This window comes from Alligator sinensis, unplaced genomic scaffold (assembly GCF_000455745.1).
Source record: "Alligator sinensis unplaced genomic scaffold, ASM45574v1 scaffold97_1, whole genome shotgun sequence".
Lineage (NCBI taxonomy): Eukaryota > Metazoa > Chordata > Crocodylia > Alligatoridae > Alligator > Alligator sinensis.
This window is the reverse complement of record NW_005841921.1, coordinates 2,595,997-2,612,821: the sequence shown is the minus strand read 5'-3', so window position 1 is coordinate 2,612,821 and position 16,825 is coordinate 2,595,997. Positions and strand designations below refer to the sequence as shown.

The following is a 16,825-nucleotide window of genomic DNA, read 5'->3' as shown; positions in this document are numbered from 1 at the left end:
GACCCCCGCTGCCGGTTGCCAGGGCAGCCAGAGGAGGTCAGCTGACCAGAAGGGGCAGGGCCTGGCTCCCATATAAAGCCCAGGGGCTGAAGCCAGGCTAGCAGTTCCCTGCCAGCGCCCAAGGGGGAAGGAGCTCCCTCGGGGAAGAGAGGGAAAGCCTGACTGAAGGAGCAGTGCCTGACACGGCTGAGGGATGGAGTATTCCCCGGTAGCCTTGAACGTGGTTATAGCCGGGCGGCTTCCGTTTATGTTATAGCCGAGGGGTGTTTGAGTTGCTGTTTGTCACCGGTGGTTTGGGTGAGGCTATTGGGGGTTGGAGGAGGCCTCATAGGGGACCCACAGCAGTGTGGGAACCCCAGCACCAGTGAGGGCACAGCAGTTGGGGTGCACTGACCCCAGCCCCAGAGGAGGGGACAGCATTATTGAGAAGCCCCAGAGAGGACAAGGGGGCCGAATTATAACAGGACCCAGACAGAACGACATCTATTCCATCTGCGAGGCTTGGGGTGTGGTAAAGGGGTGGATGGAGCCACACACAGCCCATAAGGCTAGGGTGCCCCTACAGCACCCATTGCAGAACGGGACCTACGATGGGTCCGGGAAACCACAGGGTCTTAGTGTCCATCAAGACGTGACCAAGAGGGCGTAAAAGGCAGCCTCCCAAATATATTGTGTCATCAAAGATGTGGCGGGTGAGAATTTGAGGGTTCCCTTGGCCCAACATGGCACGGGAAGGGGGCCTTGAGGAGATCACGGCCCTCCTGCAGGACCCCGCGCCGTGACAACTTAATTCTAGAGAGTTTGGTTACACACTTAAGACGGCCCTGCTGTCTTTGTTATCAGCATATTTAATAGATTTCCTGTAGGATGCATCTTTCAGGATTTATCACATACACAATGAAAAGACAAAACATCTCTAGATAATTAAAAGTCATCATTCTGTATCCTTTGTTTTGGGTTCTCTTGCATTTTATTAAGTCTGAACCCTGCCCTGTTTATTGGTGTTTGTTTAAATATAGCCACATTAACAAACCCCTTAGCTATATAAACGAAAGGGCTTCATTATAACCACAGCTTGTGCTGCTGCCTTGCCAGACTAGTTCAGTAGTAGCCTAAGGTAGCTCTTCCAGACATTTCAGATTAAAATGAAGCATTTATTAAAATGAAGCATTCATTAAAAGCATTAGAAGCATTTTGCAATGTTAGGTAAATGTACAGTTTCTTTGGAAATTTAATTTAGCTGGCCTATGAATAGACTTAGCTGTTTGAAATCAGACTTTTTAGTATTCCAGTACTGGTTTAAAAGCTTTGCCGATAAACGCCAAGGCTCTCATTGCCAAATATGTCTTTTATAGCGTGTATTGCCTTGACAGTGAACAGATGCAAGTTTTTAGTATAGCTTGGGCTTTTTTCAGTTTTTCAGCCAGCAAGAATAGGATGTTTGTGTCTAAATGGACTCTTGTTTTCCAGGGATAGAAACCCTTCCATTAGTGAAACTGATGGCCAGTTTGAAACTCCCTTTGAAGATGAAGGGAAGGAGGGGGACTTATTTTAGGTCACTTGACTTTAATAAGATGGAAGGAAGACAGACTGTATAATATGTCATTTGTATGGTAGATTAATCAAAGATCCTTAGTAACCTTATGTAGGGAGGATTAAAGGTGAGTTAGACATGCTTTCAAATCCAAGACATTCTTTCTCAGGTCTTGAATTCGAAAGTTTATCTAACTGTCCCAGGAACATAGCCGGTCAGAAATCCTTGCTTCTTGCATAATTGTTGGACCTTCACAGCCCCAAAATCACTCTCTCACAGTACCTTTTAAATATGAGTAACAAAATTCCTTCACAAAGTTTGCTTTCTTTGTGAACTTCGGTTATTTAGAACTTAAGAAATGTAGGAGTTGCTTTGAATTTTGGTATCTTTACTTCAGTGGTCCATTTAGTCCTGTATCCTGGCTCTGGCTCCTGTCTTTGGGCTGCTGAGGATCTGAGAGTCCAGGCTGGTAAGGAGCTGGGAGCCCATTAGCTGAGGCCCATTCTCAGTCCTTTATTTCTAATGATAGCAGGGAAGCCAGCAAGGAAGTTTCTGTCAAATGTTGTTGTTATGGACATTTTTCCCAAGGAACATTTCTAATAGTGCAGCACTCTGCTAGAAAATTTCTAAAAGTCTCTAATCTTACAAAAAATGTGCTGCTTATTTAAACAGCTGTGTCCATATAGAGTGGATGATGCGGGGGGAAGCAAGTTATAAGACAAAACATTATATATTAAAAATATTAGTAGTTTTGTGATGTCATTTAATTTGTATTTATTTCCTTATGTTTCACACAGTAGCAGGACCGTTGGTTTGTAGGACCTATAAAACCCTTTGAGTGTTAGGGACTCTATATACATGTCTGTCATTGGCATAATCAGCAGAGACAAATTGGCTACAGAAGCTAGATGTGGGGGATTTGTTTGTTTCAGGGGGTTTTGTGGGGGTTTAGGGTTTCTTTAAACGTCTGGCTGCTCTTCAAAGAAATAGAGGTGGAAAAAGTTTGGTATTTGATGCTTGAAGTTGCTACTTCGTTAGCCTCATGGAATTTTAGGCACAGCTCAGCTGAATAAGAGTTCAGCTATACACTTTCACTGAATACATATCCAATTTGGATTCTTTTCTAAATGGAAAACCTTCTGAGAACTAGTCAGCAAACAAAACATAAGAAAAATATTTCCAAAGTTTTTTATATGGGAGGCTCCGATTTTTACTGCAGTTTGCCATTAGACAAAATAAATCTCATAAATGTGTTGAGCTGAATGTTTTCAGTAAGTACCATGAATAATATAAATATCTTTTCATTCACTTCCCCAGGGAGGTATGGGAGCAGCACTGCTCTCTGATCCTGACAAAATTGAGTCTGTAAGTATCCGGTTTGGCAGTTCTAAAATTCCATGGAAAATATGATGTTTATGTGTACAGCAATTCCTTTGATACTGGGATTATTGAAGTTAGGGAAGGTTGTGTGGAAGGCGAATTTGGAAGAATAAGGCATGGAATATGTTTTGCACCTTCAAATGAGAGCCCCCCACACAGGTTATCCAGCACTGTTTTCCCTGCACGACTGCAAGGTCTGTTATATTGTTGCTTGCTTCCTTTTCAGTTTTTAAACTTGCACCATTTCAGGCTACAGTTGGCAGCATTTTTTGGTTGCTGCTAACCCCTATTTGCTCGTCAGAGACCTAACTGAACTCTTTTGGCTGGACACTTGTCAGACTGCTGTATTTAGGCCCTCACAATAGGGTTTTGCACTTTTAAGCTTCCCAAAGCTGAGCAAAGTCCAAGTATTGTCTCTGAAGTATTTAGTGCACTCTTCTGTTTTACACCCCCTTTGAAAAACTGAGATCCTATATAGATCCTTACTGTTGGTGCTCTTAGATGAAAGCTGAATCAACCAGATGTTCCATTAGTTTAACACACCCTTTTTTGACTTACAGTTCACCTCTTCAGGGACACCTGATAATTATAGCACATAACTTTAGAAGTTTTTCAAATTTCCCAGACCAACTGCTCTTCAGATACCACAAGAAAATAGAGATCTTAGACAAAGTAATAAAAAAAAAAATACACATTTCTCTGCCTCATTTTGCTAACAACTCTTGAGTATCAGTCTTTCTAAGGATTCCAGGGTCCATCCTTTCCTATACATGGCTTTTCATAAGAGTTACAGAGTATAAGCAGACCTCTCATTTCTGCCAGGAGAAAAGCCTTTTGTCCTGAAATCTTACAGACATATTCTGCTTCTCGTTTGTCCCAGCTTTGGGTTCAGATGAGTCAAGACATCCTCAAATGAGATGGTGGTGTTCAAATTTATGAGCATGTTCAAGATAATAAGATTTACATATGCTTTTTGTGACCTTGTTCACCACCCCCTTTGCTTAGATACTGAGGACCCTTGTTAAAGGAATTAGTAAACCAGTGACCTGCAAAATCCGAATTTTGCCCTTGGTAAGACCATTTTATTATATTTTGAAAGTTGTATTTTATTATTATTTAGAAATGTTTTATTTCATACAGGATTTAAAATTGGTTAAAATACTTTACAATGTAGTGTGAGTAATGGTGAATCCAAGTCCCTAGCTCACAGGCAGCATACTCATGAGACTCATGAGAAACCTCCCCCTCTTCCCTTCCTTCAGTCCTACCAAACTCCACAACATTGCTCTTAGCACCAAGGGAAAAAGTTCAAATTGAATTCAGTATGCTATTTTAAAATAGGGGAAATAGCACCTTTGGTGCAATGTTCTTGTTTACAAGTGGCAACCTTCCCAATGAACTTATGCAAACTGCACAGGTGAATGTAAAAAACATGCTTAAATCAAAGTAATTGTCCACATGTGGCATTTTGGCTGGTGAATTCCACGTATGGAAAAACAAAAGAAAAGTGGTATTTCATTTTTCAGAAGTGTCTGATTTTTTTTTTTTAATTAGAAATGAAAACCAAAGCCTCAAAGTTTGATTCTCTAAACTTTGAGGTTATTGGAATTCAAAATTTTGATTCATGCTATCTCTACAATATCAGTTTCACTGTTTAAATCAACCACAGCAAAATACATTTCTCCTATATTTTGGATACGTTACATTACCTGAATCATAATCTATACCATCAGATAGGTCCTTCTCCTGGGAATTGAGTGAACTGTCACTTTTCATTAAGACCTTGTACAGTTCTAAAGATGGTGAAACAATAATAACTATTTTTCAAAAATTGGGGTTTTTTTTAATCAAGTTATTTGAAGCCAAATTATTCAGCTCTTACTAATAATTTGAAATAGATTACTCTTACATCAGCGCAATTGTTCATGGAGTGCTGCTCAGTGTTAGGATTACAGAATGGAGCTGTATCAAACGTATTATAGTGAAGCATTCTCTAATTCTGTATTGACTAGGTGATAAGATATATAGCTGTAGTGAGGGCCCTTTTTGTTTTAGATTTCAGCACTATTTATGTGAGAGAACCATATTAATGAGGCCATGAGGAACCTCCAAATTGAAATAACATATTTTCTATCACTTTTTCCCAGCTTGAAGACACAGTAAGCCTTGCAAAAAGGATAGAAAAGACTGGTGTTGCTGCCATTGCAGTCCATGGAAGGTAAGTGTGTTTTAGTGAAGAAAGACACTTTTAATATTACTTATTAGGAAGTAGAACTCAGTAAGATACAGCCAGTAGTCAATCTGCTGCTAGCATGTGCTTCTGACTGAAGTAAGAGGTATTAAATAATCAGTACCTTAGAAATCAGGTTACCGATTCAGGGGTCTAAATGTGGTTGTAAGAATTTTACTTCATGCTACTATGTTTCTATAATTTTAGTTTCATAGACAAAATAAGACCAGTTGCTAACAGTAAGAGATTAACTGTTTACTGATGTTTTTAATCTGAAGTACTAGCTGTATATAGCTGTAACCCCAGACAATTTGTATAAGGAATTACAATAGCAGTAAAGTGTTTGGAATGACAGAATTCTTCCCCTATTTATAGCTTTACACCATGCATGACAGTATAAACTGCAGGTAATGTTTGCTAAGAGTTGACTTGCACACAACTTCCACCAAAAATCTTTGATCTTTTCTTTTTTTTCTTTGTTGAAAAGGAAGAAGGAGGAGAGGCCTCAACATCCTGTCCACTGTGATATGATTAAAGCCATCTCTGAGGCAGTCTCTGTTCCAGTTATAGCTAAGTAAGTTGGACTAGTTAGTCATTTAAAGGTATCTGAATCTAGCAAGTCACATTCCCAGCAACTTACAAGCAAAAATAAAGTGGAGTTAATGTAAGGTAAGGTATATAGGGACCTATATAGCTATGGCTCTAAGTAGTCTGTGGTGGTGGACTTCCAAAGCTGGACTTCTGAAATAGTATTTATTGTAACTGGTTTGGAGTTCACAAATAGCTCCTTAAGTATGTTTCAAATGCTACTGCTGTCATGTCACAGCCTTGCACTTGATGGTTCTCTCCTTGTTAGCCCTTTTGCACATGGTGGCATGAGCTAAGTTATTGCACACTTTAGCATGAAGAAATGGCATCCAGAATAAACTGACCTGGTTTTCAGCAGCATGTGGATGTCCTAAACCAGGGTGGTGCAAAGTGAAGGTTACTGTGAAGGCTAAAATTGCAAAATAGAGTTTCCAGCAACCTACAGTGCATACTTTGATTGAGACCTTCCCCGATCTGTTGCATTCCTTGGTTGCCCAGATTAAAAAAAAAAAATGTGTAACCATTTTTCTTAGTTTTTATACATCTAACATAAACATCAAGTTGTATGAGTGCTTCCCCTTCTGTCTGTAGGAGATATGTGCAATTAGAAAACAAACATGCCAAAGATCCATTGTTGGGTGGGGGGGGAAGGTTTCTAATCAATCAACACATCATTTAAGCTCTTTTCTCAATGCAAGGCTTCTACGTAGAGAAGTAAACAGTTAAATCCTGTTTTGTTAACCATGTTTTTAAAAAAGAATATGCTATAGGTTGATTTCATTGTATATATGAATTCCTTCCAATAGAAGATTGCACTATAGACACATTTTCTTTTCTGATGGTCAAATAAATCTGACCTTACAATTTTGAATGCAGCATATCAAACCTATGTTGAAAAACAGCTTTATTGTAAACTTAACAGGTCAATTTTTTTGAGATACCCATTGACCTTTTAACCATGGTTAGTAAACAACTGAACCTGCAAAGAATGAGTGTGCAAAAGGAAAAAGAAAAAGGCAATAAAGCCTGTTTTCAAATTTGTCTTCTGAAAATGGAATGTTCATATAATCTGTTCATAAGGGTGGTAAAGCGAAGTACTGATTTTTGTTTTGTCATCTTTATAAGTGGGGAGAATCTCATTTTAAACAGTCATCACAGCTTTTTGGTGGGCCATTTGACACAATGTCCTCAGCCAGCTTTCCAATTTCTATCATAAAGCCGCCATCTGAGCTGGTATTTTGTTGGCAGTATCATCAAGCACGTAATGACTGAGGCCATGTCTGTGTAGGAAAGGTTTACCAATTATACAGGGTTAGTTACGCAGTTGGACATGTAGACCCATGACAGTCTCTTACTCTGATATGTGAGTGCCTTTTTCCTTAGAGCTTTCCCAAGGCAACACAAGCTTAAGTGAAATAAAAGCACTTCTAAGCTGGAGTAAAAGTGTGCCCCAAGTTGCATGAGGTATGTCACATGTTTGTACCTGTATAATTTTCTCAGTTTAAATTCATGCCTTCTGTTATAACAAAACATTCTTGAAAGTAACCTGTGCTTCCCTCTGGAGCCCTGCCAGACCAGGGCTGAGGCAGATTGACAAGATGGTGAGCAAAGTTTGCAGTATCTCTGCCTGGGTTGTATGTTTTCCATTGAATATGTACAGGGATGAATTTTCCAGATCCAGCTCTTTGCACCAACACTAACTTTGCATTTGCTTAAAAAAGAGGCCCATCTGTGGCCATTAGACATGTTCTTTCTTCTGATAACAAAGCACTGTAATGAAAAGATATGCCAGATGCTTGGCAGCATTTGTTACTTGTTATACAAATAATTCAGTAATTAAGCCCAAAAGGCTCCTTACTTGAGTTTTTAGTCCTCATATAATGGCTTTCAGTATGCCTGCTTTAAAGTCAGTGAACGTGTTGGATCTCTACACCAGTGGTTCTCAACTTTTTGAGACTCAAGAGACAGCTCAGAACTTTTTCAGAATTTGATGGTGTGGCAGGCCGTAGGGGGTGCTCCTGCATTGAACCACTCACCTCACTGCACCTGAACACCTTCCAAGCTCTGCGTGCCTCCCTGGGGGCACCTCACATCCAGCCAACCCCCTTCCTGGAGCACACCCGTAAGCCTGGGGGTAACACCACTACCACCCAGAGTCTGGACTGATCTGGGACCTGCGCCCTCTGGGAAACACTGGCCTAGTAGTCCTTGAGGGTACTTGACCCACTGCAAGAACTTGGGGTGCTTCCCTCTGTCTGAAGCACAAATAGTGGTCTCCCTTAGTCAGCCGAACCAAGGGGACCCCAAGACATAATCTAGACCCTCTCGCAATAAGTCTCCCGTGCTAGATACAAAGGAAAACTTTATTGGTTACAAAGAGTAGGTTTGGAATAGGGTACAGGGTGGAGCAATATCAGAGAAATACCTTTAGAGCAAACAGTGGCATGGTAGCCTTTGATTAGTATCTGTGTTACTGCAAGCTGTATCTCTAGTTAGATCTCAAGTAGCTTACTAACAAGTATCATCCAGAGGCAGGTGAAGATTCCCTTTGGAGGCAAGCAGTTCATTGAGCATGAGTTTCAAGAGAGAGAGAGAGTTTCAGGTGGTCCCGCTTCTCTCCGAGTTCTCATCATGGCTACTGCCCCTTCTCCTGGGCGGTCATTCACTTATAGCCCTTATGACCTCATTTACCTGATCCAATGAAGGCCAGCAACTGTTGGCTGCCAGCCAACCAATTTGAAATGCATCACCGGTTGCTGGGTAGACTGGCAGAGTCTTTGGTCCCCTCCCAGTCATGTTGGCATTGCTCAGAACAATAGGGAGTTTAAGCCCCCCCACCCAGGTATATGATGCCAGTCACTAGGGCAGAGAGAGCAGGTTTCCACCCTCCCTCAGGAATGTATCCAGCTCAGGTTACACCTCAGGGTTACCTGAAGCAGATGGGACCAGAGGAGTCTTCCCTCTGCAGTGACCATAGTAACTAAATTGTCATTAGAGTTTGGGGAGAGACAAAGATGGTATTCTGCCACAGGCCCAATTTCAAAATACTAATGTAAATATCATATAAAATATAATGTTATTAATTAGCCTGTTAGTAATTGATTAGATAATTATAATTATATTCTGTTCACCCCACTGCCACACCCAGGTGAAACTGTGCTGAATGCCTCTTCCAGAGCCATATCAGGAAGTGGCTACGGCAGGAATGTGCACTCTTGCCAGAGTCCTTCCCAGCCCAGTGCTGCACAATGTCTCCCAGAAACAGATGCATGAGGCAGGTGGAATTGTTCTGTTTCAGGAGGCACATTGAAGCCAAATGGAGAGGCAGATGCAGGAGAAAGCCATGCCTGCCTGAATATTATGTGGGCAAGCACACAAGTTCTCCTGTAGCTCTTCCTGTTTTTGCTGCTGTTTGCCTTCTGAAAATGGAGGCATGGAGCAGTAACATCCCGTAGCAGCAGCAGCCTGGAGATAAATGTTGTTGTCATCACGTAGCTTAGATGCTTTGTGTGCCTCTGTTTTCAGGAGGCATGTTGGACCTGAACTGTGAAGAACTACAACAGAATCAGTTCACCTGCCTGTATAATAATGCCATGCAGGCAGGAGCTGCTTCTCACTCCTAAAAACAGGGGCAGTTTCATCCCACGGTGGCATTGCTGACCACGCAACACCTTTGGCATGTTCTCATGGCATCCCAATTGATAATCACTGTGCTAGACCCTAAGTATATCCTATGAACAAACTGTATCAGAAACAGAGGTCTTCATCATAACTCTATTAACATTGAAATACATTGTCCTCTACACTTCTTAAACATAACTTGTGGTGTCACATTAATAGTTGCAGATCTTAACAATGATGTTCCTTTTCAGTGGAGGATCTCATGACTTCATCAAAGAATATACTGACATTGAAGCCTTCCAGCAAACAACAGCGGCGTCATCAGTAATGATAGCTCGAGCTGCCATGTGGAACCCATCTATTTTCAGAAAAGAGGGTCTTTGCCCCTTGAAGGAAGTCATGCAAGAATACATAAAATACGCAAGTATTGGGTGACTTCTGCTTGTACTTAACATTGCTTAGAGATGTTAGGTGATGGATTATGCTGAGTGCTTTAAATTTCTTGTTGCATTTCAATGAATAGAACTTCTGTCGTATTTTTGCCCATTGTGCAAAACGGAATAATTACAAATTAGTTTTTCAAATTCTTATTCTGAAGACAATTTTCTTTTGAATACAACTTTTTGTTTGCCTGTGTGCACTATATATCAGGCGTGTTGCTCAAGAGGACTTCTGCAGAGCTATTACCATGGGCCCCTCTAGGCACTGAGGTAAAGGTATGATAGGATGTAATGCATGACCCACACAATTGTGCCTCCTGCCATGGCATGGCACAATTGTGGCACAGATCCTATCATGCCTTATTGCCAGTGAAGGGGGAGCCCAGGATCATGATCCTGAGCTTCCCTTGCATGAGCTCCTGCTGCTGCAAGCCTTGTAGCTGTTGAGACTCCCATCTGTGGCAGCAGCCCGCAGGCTGCTGCAGATAGGAGTCTTGTCAGCTGACAAGTACCCTATTCACAGCAGCCCATGGGACAGTGCTATGGCTAGGAATACCTTCAGCTCCAGGACTCCCAGCCACTACAGCACATGGTGTACACCCACAGCTGGGAGCTCCGTCAGCTGACAAGGCTTCCAGCCACAGGGGCACAGCTGTGCTACATGTGTATATTAAAGTTGGATAGAAACCAGCTACAAAGTGAGTACATATTTTCCAGCTCTAGCTTTATAGCTGTGTGAACCTTTTAGGGCATGATAGTTAATTTGCACATGTAGCTGGTCTAAATCACACAACCAGGTAAATGTGTAATACATGTAACATGGCCCATGAGTGCCAAAGCTGTGCTGTTATAACAGTGAAGTCCTGGTAATACTGAATGAAGCTGAGAGAGAATAGAAAGATGAATTCTGTCCAGGTAGTTGTGCAGAGAAAACTGTTCTCAAATTCTTTGTTTATTTAAAATAACTTTAAAGTACTCTAGAGAGCTAGTTTCCTATTACAGAAAATATAACGTTGTTTCTCTAATTTTGGAAAAAAAAATTAAAGAGGGAAAAGTGGTCAGTAAAAATAATATTACACCGTCACATTATAGTTTGGTTTATAAGATATCTAACATGTAATATTTATGGATAGAAGTAAAACAGATTAAATTAATTTGACCTTGTGGAATTTAATAGTGCTGGTTTTTTTCCTAGTTTAAATGTTTTGAATCATCGCAAAAACAAATTACTAGGGCATTGCTTAGAACAAACAAATTACTTTCTTAAAAAAAACACGAAAAGTTCAACATAAACCAGTTAAAAATCTAAAATGTGTCTTCATCACTAAAATAAAAAATTATTTTAGTTCCTGTAAAATGTGTGCCAAAAATCATCCCTGCACGTATGTCCATTGTGAGTTATATCAGAGGTGAATTTGGCTCAGTCTGTTGTCTTTTCTTTGTTACAGTCATTAAGTAGCAGTGTTCCTAGAGTGATAATTGTAAAACAGATGATATCTTGAACAATGACTTGTGTCCTGATGAGGCAAAATGTTTGTGCACATGAGTAATGCCAATAACTTCAGTAAGACTATTTACATAAGTATCTTACTGGATCAGAGCCTTTGCTCATAAGATATTATATGCATTAAGTGCAAAGATTTACTTATTTTTATGTCAGTCCTCCTCCCTGAAACCTGTACAACTCTGACCTACTTAAAACATGGAGGGGAAAATCAAAGAATGCCTAATGAAAAAATCAAGTTAGTCAAACTTTCAATGTAAAATGTATCCATTTTAGTAGTAAATAAGCAAATTGTTGTAAACTACTTTCTTGTCTCGTTCACAAGCATGTAAGTAACCACTGCATTTCAGTTTGGACTTCTTTTCCTGAAAAAAACTAACTATGTTAACAGATACAAATAAATGACTGAGCTGGCATTGGTATCCTCCTGGGAACTGTCTGAACTCTACTGCATATTCCATAATCCATTTAGAAATTCAGCAAGAAGTATGTGAATGCATAGTTATTAGATATAATGTTTATTTTGGTGTATTTCATAGATTACTTGTCTCTTTCTTTCAGGCAGTGAGATATGATAATCACTACACCAACACAAAATATTGCCTGTGTCAAATGTTAAGAGAACAGTTAGAAACTACCCAAGGAAAGAAGTTGCATGCTGCACAGTCTACTCAAGAAATCTGGTAAGCTGTCTTGAGACCAACAGTCTGTCTCCAACTATGACTAGCATTTCAGTGTTTCAAAAAGCAACATGCAAGAAACCTCTAGATATAGGATAATTTGCTGCCCATGTTAGTTCTTCTCCTAAGACCCACAGAGATTGGCTTAACCCCTGAAACATTCTACATGTTTCACTGGCTAATACATTGAGTGGCATTTGCGTCACTGAATCACATGTTTTAATCCAAGGATTGTAGGTCCACCAACTATTTGGGTTTGGTAGCATGAAAAATGGCTCCAAAGTGGAGGCTTATACACTACATGTTGTTTTTTTCCAGTGGTTTATAAATTACTGTATAAAAACATAATTTGCACTGAAAAAACTGCATTCTACTCATTTTTGATTTTAATGAGCAGAATGAACTATAAAGCCAGTAATAATATTCCTTTGCACATTTACAACATAAAAAGATCACCTAAAGGGTTTTTTTTTTAAATCATGCTGATTTTTCACCTGAAACACTAGGTCATGATAACACTCTTTGGCTGGGAGACTCTCTTATGTTAATTGGAAACAATTTTGACAACATATTTTTATATATTAGTTTTGATAAAACTTTCATTGAGAGCGTTTCCTAAATCAAGGAAGGAATTTCTGGTCGTAGGGAGGTTGAGAGGGATACTAGCGTATCCTGGTGGTCAGGAGGTTGGAAACTCAAGTTCGAGCTCATACTTTGAATCACAGTATGAACTTGGAACAGTGTATCTGAAAGCCCTGGGAGTGGTCAGTGCCTTACTTTTGGCAGCACACATAAATACTATTTGTAAAATGAAGACTTGGTTGTAAATACCTTGTTTTATATACTTGGCTTGCCAGTGTAGGCACCTCCTTATTTGAACATAATCAGTTTTTGATAGTTTCTCCTCTCCTTTTTTCGGCAATCCCTTACAGTCAAGGATGATTGTCTTCTATGAATGTCTTATCTGTGGGTCTGAAGATGGCTGATAAGGCCAATATGGGATCTACACTCTGTTGCAACTCAGGCACTTGTTTCTGTGTGGGATGGGTGGCTCTGAATTCTTGATTTGGTCCGCAACATGCTGTTTCTGTTGCTCCCACTTTTCTGTCTCTTGTTGTCGTTGTAATGTTTCAGCGTACTCAGATCTTTGCAGCAGACTCTTCCTCCATTTGGGTGGTCCTGGACGATAATCTCAATATCAGTTTTTGATAGTTTAGTGCTATGCCCTATTGAAACTGAGCCACGAATGGAAGAAGGGACTATTATGCATGTAAAAAGAGATTGTCCAGGAATTAATTTCACAGCTGGTTCTTCCAGCCAGTGTATTTGAACTGTTATCCCCTCAAAACAGAAGAGCATAAAGTTCTTATTTGAGTAAATATCTTTCTCTGTAGCTAATATTGTTTAATACTGCTACCAAGTGGCAGTGGTGATAAACTGCAGCCATGGAAATTTTTAACTTGATGCAGGGCTCTCATTCCCATTGAGTGCTAGAGGATATGCTAATATATTTATGCCAGAAAAAAGTTTTACACAGCTCAGCCTATAATTATTTCCTAGTTAATTTTACAGAGCTTTGTCTCCAGTATTATTCACCTGTGATGTAATTTTACTCCTACACCAGCAAGGGCCATAGTAGAGAATACAGGACTTTTTTTTACTTCTGGATTGCCTAACCCCATGGTGAGCAGCATTTATATGAGAAACTGGTTAAAAAAACAAAACTCAGGTTTATTTACAATATATGCATTGACTACCTTTTTTGCTACTGGTAGCTCTGCGGATCTGATCGGCGCTAGCTGTCTCTACTGGTTTTCTCCTGATTTCATGCCTCATTGGAATTGTAAACTGAATTGAGATTGCAGAATCTGTGTTTTTGATGGCTTCTACCTTGATTTTCAGAAGCCAGCTTGGCTGTGGGGCAAACTGAGAGGATTATTTACCTTTTTCCTTATAAAGTGAGCAAATTTTGTATGAAGTCACAGAGAAAAAATTATTTTAGACCCCTATTATCTGTGTCACTTGGTGGAATTTAACTGCCCCTTAACATAATTTTCTAAGTAAATACAACTCATTTAGGAAAAAAAAAAATATTTCTACTAATTAGATATGAAAATTTTTATGTTGAACTCTAACAATGCTAACAATTTTTTTTTTTAATAGCCAAGTCTTTGAAATGAATGGTTTCTATAAAGAAACAACAGCCATTCTGGAAACTAAGAAGGTATCATTAGAAACTAAAACACAAGATGAAGGGGATCAGGTAGAAGACACAGATGTAATAAAAATGGCTGTTCGGTTTGACAAGTAAGTATGCAAATTTTATCATTCATTACTTTTTCTGACATTTCATTTACACTTGTATCTGATTTTGCTAGCTGATAGAATTTTCCCCACTTTATCATTCTGGAAGTTGACTGTTCAGATATTACAATAGTTACTGGATAGGTTTTGTACAGAGAGGCATTTCATGCAGCATTTGATTAAATCAACATCATCATTTTTCTCACATCAGTTAGTTTCTAAGTCAGACAGTATCAATGATCCCTATTCTGGCCTCACTTTCCCCAGTTTTTAATTAAATAACACAAAATCTTGAGTTACAGTAAGGTCTAAGTGCATGCATGCCAAAAAAAACCTGATAAAACTTTGTTATGTCTTTAAAACTTTATAGAGTGAGATTTAATAAAGCCATGTTATAGTTTTCTAATATTTATATTGTAATCTACAAGGAAGTTCCTGCAGGAATGTATGGTGTACACAGTAGAAACCAGTCTTAGAGTCTCCTCCCCTGCCCTCCCCCCCAAGAAAGCAGGTTTTTATAGGAAATCATTTAAGCCACCACTAAAGAATGTTTAAGAAAGATATGTATCTACTTTTCAGTTAGCACCATTTCGTTGACCCCCTTCTTACACCAAGTGAACAGGAAGATGGGGAAGAAGGACTTCTCTGGGAAATAATAGTTAATGTTATTTTAGATACCATTTAAAATGTGTTATTGGAGCAGACTTCTGAGAAAGAAATGGAGGGCTTATCACTTAGAAGTTTTCAAATTAAAAAGAAAATGAAAAACTAGTAAAAAAATAAATGAATAAATTACAGTCCTATATGTATAAAATTAGCTGTGTACGTTAATATACGTCTGGCAGAAGGCAGGGTAGAGAGACACCTTAAAGACTAGCTCAGGGGTGCTCAACACCCCCACACCTCCCACCCCCAGCCTGAGAAGCTATGTAATCTGGACCATGGGGCTTCTCCTGGGTCTGAAAATGTGGTGGCTGATGGCCTTATCCTGGTGTGTGGGGCCAGGCAGTGGTAGTGCAGGGCCTGAATCTGGTGCGCAGACTGGCCCTGTACCACTCATCCAGCCCATTGGGACAAAGAGAGAGAGTATCACTGGACTAGCTGAATAGTCTATAAGGTGTATCTCTACCCTGCCTTCTACCAGACTTCAGACTAACACAGCTAACTACCTCTCTGACAATGTGTCTATTCTACTTATGCAAACCCATGCAATATGCATGAGAGAATTCTGTATTTCAGTATGGTAGGATACCTTTGTGTTTCAGTTTTTCCTTTGCCTCTCTAGGCGAGAGTATCCACCACAGATTACTCCGAAAATGTATCTCTTGGAGTGGTGTAGGAAAGAGAAGCACCCTCAACCTGTTTATGAAACTGTGAGTTTCTGCATTTGTCCCCCAAAGTCCATGCCAGTTCTTTAGACAGTACATTATGTCATGATGTCTTGAGACTCTCAAAAAACTGGGTTAATTGATTTGAAATAAAATAAGAAGTTTATTAAAAAGTTACTCTTACACTGTGGTTGTGTTGATACTGTTCCTAGACAGCTTGTATGCATGATGATTAGCATGACATCCCCAGAAGTTATGGGCATATTTCTGCGGCATAGAATTGTGTGTCTTTAGGCTTGAAATTTAACTTCTTTTTAACTTCAAGTGACAAAGTATCTTATTTGTGTTCCTATATTGAATAAGTGGGTCACTTGGTAATCATGAGAGTGCAGAGTTATTTACTTTGGGTAGATACCTGGCAAGCTTCTCCCATGAAATTCCATCAGCACTGTTCAGTTGTTATCTGCAGATCCCTCCCATTGCTGTGTCAGTCTTGACTACTTAGAAGAAAAATGCCAAGTGTGCAATAGGTCTATGACAAGTACAGTTAGGGCTTTTGATGAGCTTTACTAATTATACTTCACAGAGCTTACTTATGGAATTCAAGGAGTCTTAGACAAAAAAGATGAACTCCAGTTCAGTGGGTCCTCAGGACTGTGTCTAGATCGTAAGCACTTTTAAGTGCACATATAACAGCATATTAAAGATTATAATTTTGTGATGGTACTGCAGAGATAAGCTAGATAAGAACAATTGTTAGGTTCCTATATGGCCATTTCGGAAGCATCTGCAGTTTGGACAAGTTATTCCTTGAATGTCTTGAACATGTTGTCACAACCCAGTGATTTTGGTGCCTCGGCACAATGGAATTTTCCCGCCACATGAGAGCCTCTTGCACAGCAAAGGGTTTTTGTTGCAACAGAAAAACCCCGGTGCAAGAGAGTTCCCGCCATTTGAATGCAAATTTGTGTCCCGCTATTGGCCAGTTCTAAATTATTCCTACGTGGCGGCTAGTAATTGGCTTGCTAGCCGTTTAAAATTTCGTGCGACTTCCGCCCAAGTCGGAGAACTTTGAGCACGCTGCAGAGTGCCTCTAAAGAGATCTGACTTGTGGCTGAGCTGATCGATAGACTGATCACCTATCGATTCTTCTCCCCGTCGCCGAGCGCAAACCCTGACGTACCCTTTCCCTGACGGCTTAATTTGTGGATGGATT

General features: G+C 39.9%; 1 protein-coding gene across 4 annotated transcripts in view; it reads left to right on the top strand.

Moving 5' to 3' along the window:
• DUS2 (dihydrouridine synthase 2) overlaps nt 1-16,825 on the top strand; it is a 61,600-nt gene that overhangs the window by 35,637 nt on the left and 9,138 nt on the right. For 3 of the 4 annotated variants that reach the window (XM_025198439.1, XM_025198440.1, XM_014517690.2), the window contains 8 exons: nt 2,852-2,899; nt 3,920-3,985; nt 5,062-5,132; nt 5,632-5,718; nt 9,605-9,773; nt 11,859-11,980; nt 14,141-14,284; nt 15,567-15,654. In XM_025198439.1, the coding sequence (XP_025054224.1) occupies nt 2,852-2,899; nt 3,920-3,985; nt 5,062-5,132; nt 5,632-5,718; nt 9,605-9,773; nt 11,859-11,980; nt 14,141-14,284; nt 15,567-15,654 (795 nt within the window). The remainder of the gene's footprint in view (nt 1-2,851; nt 2,900-3,919; nt 3,986-5,061; nt 5,133-5,631; nt 5,719-9,604; nt 9,774-11,858; nt 11,981-14,140; nt 14,285-15,566; nt 15,655-16,825) is intronic. The other variant, XM_025198441.1, reaches the window with a different exon arrangement.